A 6,701-nucleotide genomic window follows, 5' to 3' on the forward strand; every position below is an offset into this window, starting at 1 on the left:
TGCCACTTGTCAACCAATCAGCACACTTTTCACAAAGTATAAATTGTTCTTTCCTCCCTTATTCTGATATTCTTGAGTGTCCTGATGAGTGCAAGATGAATAGCTTAGATATGTCGTCTTTTTCATCAATACACAGACCAATTTCTGAGAGGGATCCTTTAAACAGTCAGTAAGCCTGTACAAGGCCCATAAATTTGTATTTGTTTTCACCCATACCCTACCTGTAAAAATAGGTGCAACAAGATCCAATCTCTCTCTCTCTCAGAAACTTACCACTGAGGAAGAAGCAAATAACAGATGTCCAAAGGAGAAAATTTACAGATGTTTATGGCTGACATTGCGTAATGATCACTATAGACACTTTTTTTTCTTAAATTGGATTTAACATTTTGAATATTCGAATTAAATTATATAACGTAGAATTGCATTTTTCTTAGTACAGCATGACTCAGAAAAGTATTATATCAAGTCGAACTTCACAAGTTGAGTCTTATTGAAGTTAATTACATTGTGTGCCTTTGAATTTAGATATCGTCTTGTCCCAGAGGTTCATTTTCCTGAGCAGATTAATGATGCTTATAGTGCTACCAAGTATTTCCTACAGCCTGAGATTTTATCCCAATACTCAGTGGATCCAAATCGAATTGCAGTTTCTGGAGACAGTGCTGGAGGAAACTTGGCTGCTGCTGTAACTCAGCAGGTAATACCTCTCATTATGGATTGGACAAACTATATGATAATTTTAACAAAATATTAGCTGATGACCTCTCACTAATTAGCATAATTCCTCTCGTGATTTTAAACTTAGAATTGGAACAAATCCATTGTTGTGGAATGTGCAGGTGCACTTAATACTGAAGGAGAAAGCAACTCAACATGTATAACAATAAATATACATTTGAAGAAAACTATTTGTGCAAAACTGGAGAATTTTTGAAATGTAAACAAATGTAAATTGTTTATCCCAAATATGTTGCACTGGTGTTCAAGGCCAGAATGTTGTTATAACGTTAAAATAGAATAATCGTTTACAACTTTGAAAAGGCAACTTGTGGATTTTTTATAAAGGAACTTCAATGCTATAGCAGATAACAACTCAATTATGACTTGAGTGTCATTATTTGATCTGTCATCCATAGCTCAGTTGGTAGCGCTCTTGTCTCTGAATTAGAAGGTTCTGGGTTCAAGTCCCACTTCACTTGAGCACAAAAATCTCAGCTGAAACTTCAGCGCTGTACTGAGCGGGTGCTGTACTGTCAGAGGTGCTAGCTTTTGGATGAAATGTTAAAAGGATAATTTGAAACAGAAAACGTTGGAAATCCATAACAGGTCTGGCAGCATCTATAGAGTGAGAAACAGAGTTAATGGGCAGAATTTCCCCCCACCAGGGGACGAAGTTTAGGAGTGGGTGCGTGGAGGCGCGCCTCCGATTGGTGCCCCCAATTAAGGCCGCCTAGCATGACGTCTGCGAGAGCGCATTCATCTCCCTGAGGTTAAGTGCTGCCTCAGGGAGGTCGGCTCTACAATAAAAAATCTGAAAAATAGAGAAAAAAAATATTTTCCTGGCATGTCCCGTCATGCACATGAGTTGGGACGTGTCCATCACTTTTAAATACACCTTAATTACATTTTTTTTTAGAACCTACATGAAACCTCATCCCACCCGTGGATGAGGTTTCATGCTTTATATAATGCCCGACAGGGCTCCTGGCCTGCCTGCCAACCTTAAGGTTGGACGGGCAGGTCCATTAATTAGTTTAACGGCTTTGTCAATGGCCTCAATTGGCCATTGACAGGTCGGTGAGCACACAACTGATTCTGCTGAGCCCCTGCCTAGCTGAAAATTTAAATGGAGCGGGGTGACGTTGGGAGTTCCGCCTGATGTCATCCTGCGTCATTTTACACACCCCACTCACTGACTGGGCAATCCTCGCCAATGTTTCAGCTCAGTGACTTTTCGTCAGGACAGAACTTTTGTTTTTGTTACACCAAAGCCCTGTCTGCTCTCAGACTTGAAAGATGTCAATATTATCATTCAAAGAGTGTAACACTTATCCCTGGTGTCCTGGCCAACGTCCATCATTAAATCAACATTGATAAAAAAAAAATCATCTGGCCATTATCACATTTTCTTTGTTGAATCCTATATCATAGCAGTGGCTACACTTCAATAGGACTTCATTGGCTGTAAAGAGCTTTCGGATATTCTGAGGTCGTGAAAGACATTATATAAATGCAAATCTTTCTCTCTTTTCTAGATGTATTCATTCATCTGCCCATTTTCTATGCATACAACATGACTTTAGTTAAATGCTGTATAAATTTACCAGTTAACAGTATTGTGTATATTTTCCAAATTATTTAAGCAGTACTACTATCAAAGCTGTAAGGCGAATGAGAATAATTTCTAAGAAAACATTGGTTTCTCTTGAGTTATTGCAAACATTGTAATGTGGCTGAAAACTCTGGTAGCATCCAAGTCCCTCAAAAATGATCAAAGCATCAAAAAATAATCCTTCTGTTTTTGTTTTATAGCTTGTTATGGACAGAAGTATCAACACCCGACTCAAGCTTCAAGCTCTTATATACCCAGTACTTCAGGCTCTTGATTTTAATACTCCTTCCTACCAACAGAATATGGCTGCACCTATCTTGTACAAACAGGTCATGGCCCGTTTCTGGCTGGAGTACCTGAATGGGGATCCAAGCTTTGTCCAGGCAATGTTGGTCAACAACCACACAGCTTCAAACCTAAGTCAGCTGAGCTCTATCCGCGATCGCTTAAACTGGACAAACCTTCTACCACAATCATTTATAAAAAACTACAAACCTGTCATCCAGGTAATGGGAAGTCCACAGGTTATAAAGGAGTTGCCAGCATTACTGGACCCAAGAGCAGCTCCATTAATTGCAGATAAAGAAATCCTGCAGTTGTTACCAAGAGCCTACATTCTGACCTGTGAACATGATGTTCTAAGAGATGATGGAATAATGTATGCAAAGCGCTTAGAAGATGCTGGAATAGAAGTGACTCTTGACCACTATGAAGATGGATTTCACGGTGCCATGATATTTGCATTGCCACCTACCAACTTTGATGTGGGAAGCAAGATCATGAGTAACTATATAAACTGGCTAGACAAAAATTTGTGAACCTTTTGTCAGGGATTGGGAAGTTGTAATAGAAAATGTTGCTCATGCAAACTGTACTTTTGAAAAAGATCTACTACATATTTATGCAATGCAACAATCCAATGCAAATTTATGTTATAGAATTACTGAAGCTATCTTGTTAGGCTTGATAAAAAATTTATGCAATGCAACAATCCAATGCAAATTTGTGTTATAGAATTACTGAAGCTATCTTGTTAGGCTTGATAAAAAATTTAATGTGCATTCGCTCTACTACAATAAATCTGTATAAAGACAAAGGTGTAATTTAGGAAGAAATAGCTGTGTTAGCTATTAGTATGGTTTTGCATAATGATAAAGTGGGACTGCTTAGCATCTCATTTACATGCTAACCTTAGCATGTGAAGAAATCTTCATCAATGATTAATGCTCATTGTGGAATCACCACAAATTTAAGTAATAAATCCTAGTTTATTTTTAAAAATGACATAGCTGGAAGTTTAAAAAAACAACCTCCCCAAAAACTGAGTAACCTGAAAGTACTAATCTCACTTTGCTTCAGCTGACCTTAAAACTGCTGAAAGTCAACTGTTTTGTTTTTGTCACCTAAACCATCTGATGAGATTTGTCTTGCAATTATTTTTGCATGTTCATTATCCTTCATTTTAAGTTTCACAGAACTTTTTTGTTGGCAACGTTGAAATTGATCTTATCAGGAGTACACTATATTACAGTATTCAGAATGATTTTTATTTAGTTTGAAATTAGTTATACAAAAGGCTGTATATTTAGCAATGTTTTGTGTGGTTTTTTACAGTATTTTGCTAGTTTTAGTTCTAAATTTTCTGTAATATTTTGCTGGTCATGCTGAAATGCTATCTCAAAAAATGATCAATTAATTTGTTGTTTTGGAAGATTTTTATATTGTCAGTTGCTTAGGAAAATATAATTTAATACTCCCAAGTGCTTTGGTATGAAATCTGGCAGCCTCCCTGCAGGGCGTCAAAGGAATGGGGTCTTCAGAGGGGTGCCCTGGTGTTGATGGATGCCTCTGTGATAACGGTGGCGTTTGTGCCTCATGACCATACATAAGATCGCTGGTTAGTCAACATCAGTGTTACAATTAATTATTGTTACTGAAAACTTGTAGATAAAGTTTTTTTTCATTTGCTGCTACTGTGACTAACTCCTTTTTAAGTTCTTCCTCTTTCCTCCTCCTCCTCCTCCTCCTCCCCACCACCCCACCCCCGGCCAATCCCCCTTCCCCCTGCCATATCTTTTTCTCACCTTCTGAATGTAGTGACTTCTGTGGTTTCAAAAGCCCTGTGATATCCTACTTGAACTCTTCATGTGAGCGTAGACTGTGTTGACAGCGACAGCGCTGTCAAATTTGGATCCTTACCTCACCTGATGCTCATTGGTATTTAGGAGTCACTTGATAGTGATTAGGAGTGGGAATCCTAGATGATTTGATTATTTTTGACTAAGGTCAATTGTGGTAGCTTCCTTGACTTGTAGAGTCAGGATCAAAACTAACTTTTAATTACATATCAGTATACGGTTACCAATTACAAATTTGTTCATATTTTTAAAATAACATCAGTGATTGTTTTAGCACTTAAGCTTTTGCCAAAATAACCCTAGCTGTGGTAAAGCCCTAAATTAGACCTAAACTTTGTTCAGAATCACCTGTTCCCTTTTAGATGAGAAAACATTTTTGGAAATGTAATTTATGGACTAGTAAAATAGTAAAAATAACAATCAGCCAGTCAAACAAGTGGGCAACTGTGAAACAACTTTAGAGATTGCTAAAGTTGGCAAGTTGGGATGGAAGAAGAAAAATGTTAGAATCAGTATGAAAAATGTAGAGATTTCTTTACATACATAGTGGCTTATTATCTGTTTGTTATATTGTTTACATTTGTACCAACTAGTGCCTGTGATAGAACAGAACTATTCATGCAGTAATGAAAGGTGTCGTTTGGTATAACCGCCAGGAAAAAATGTTAAAATAATTGTTTGAAATATATATATATATATATAAAAAAATAAAATATGGAAATCAGTGTCTGTTCTGACATCATTTATGTTTCAGTTGTATATGAACAAAGATATAATTGCAATTTGCCTGTTATTTGAAAATAATATAAATTCAAATTTTGACCTAGCATATAACTTTATAAATTATTGACAAGAACATGGCTTATAACAGAAAAATATAAGCAAACTAATTGTTTTTTTTTAATCAACTATTTATGTAACCCAAACTCTCGTAAGAGATCAGAAGGACTGATACCTTCACTTTACTAGGATGGCGCAAAAAAAATCTGAAACAAAAACAGAAAATGCTGGAAAAACTCAGCAGATCTGACAGCATCTGTGGAGAGAGAGAAAGAGAGTTAACATTTTGAGTCCGTATGACCCTTTTTTGCGTGAAAATCTATTGGATATGTATCAAAAATGGAAATTCACATTTCATCTTACGATTTGTGAGCTCCTCAAAAAAATTTACAAGTTAAAAATCCAAATAACTTGGGCTGTGAGGACAAGTTATTTTAAACAGGCAGGGAACAACAATACATCTCCATCTCTCAAAGTAGACTGTCTGCTCAGATGAGTAATCAGCTAATCCCACATCAGATACATAATGATCATTGGGCCTTTCTATATATTTAAAAATGTCACTTTAATAAAAAGACATCTAATAATGTGTTTTTAAATTGTGATAATAACAAACTGCAGAACTCTACTTATTAATTATCAGATAGGGTAAAGTTAGCTGGACAATGGACAAAATGCAATTTTTTCCTTTCCAAAAAGGGCTTTTATCCCAGAAGGGCCAAATGTGAGTCTTGAAATGATCTAATTCAGAATACAATGTTTTCCATTTGACTCTGGACTTATGCCATGTTTTACTGTATTTAAATTACACTTTTCTGTTTTTTATGTATTGTGACTCTGTACAAGATAAAGTGCACTTTAAACAAGGCAAATAAAAATTAAAATTGATAATTTAATTAAATATTTCTCAATGTTTTCATAAACAACAGCCTTGTTTCCAATTATGATTTAGTTCTGATAGTGATCAGAAATTTGAAAACATGAGCTACATTTATGTCAATTAGTTTTGGTATCAGAATTTTAAGTGATTTGTTTCTTTACCATCATCTTTGTAACTTATCTGGATAAGAAACAAGAATGCAGAGGATCTCTGTTTCCGATGCTGGCTTGATTAAAATATGCCAGTGAAAAGGCTGTCTGCTCATGATCACATCTTTGGATTATTTATAAATATATTTTTTCACACACAAATTCAGACAATGCATATTTTAATAACTAAATGTGCAATTACTGAGTTTACATTTTGACCATCTCTAATAATGCTTAATCATCCTAATTCCAGTGGTCCAGTTTGAATGGGCGGTGTTAATCCTGTACTTCTGCTCCCAGATGCTCTCCATGAAGTTTGCTTAGTTCTATCATTATTTAAGCCCATCTGCATTTGACATCCCGCAAACACTATTAATTTACTGCTCTCCTTGCTGACCTCCAATCCTTTGCCATCTACG

General features: G+C 36.0%; 1 protein-coding gene across 2 annotated transcripts in view; it reads left to right on the top strand.

Moving 5' to 3' along the window:
- LOC121269132 (neutral cholesterol ester hydrolase 1-like) overlaps positions 1 to 5,197 on the top strand; it is a 42,181-nt gene extending 36,984 nt beyond the window's left edge. For both annotated transcript variants that reach the window (XM_041173621.1, XM_041173631.1), the window contains 2 exons: positions 529 to 700; positions 2,536 to 5,197. In XM_041173621.1, the coding sequence (XP_041029555.1) occupies positions 529 to 700; positions 2,536 to 3,153 (790 nt within the window). In that variant the 3' untranslated portion in view covers positions 3,154 to 5,197. The remainder of the gene's footprint in view (positions 1 to 528; positions 701 to 2,535) is intronic.
- The last annotated feature ends 1,504 nt before the right edge of the window (positions 5,198 to 6,701 follow it).

Source organism: Carcharodon carcharias, chromosome 2 (assembly GCF_017639515.1).
Source record: "Carcharodon carcharias isolate sCarCar2 chromosome 2, sCarCar2.pri, whole genome shotgun sequence".
NCBI lineage: Eukaryota > Metazoa > Chordata > Chondrichthyes > Lamniformes > Lamnidae > Carcharodon > Carcharodon carcharias.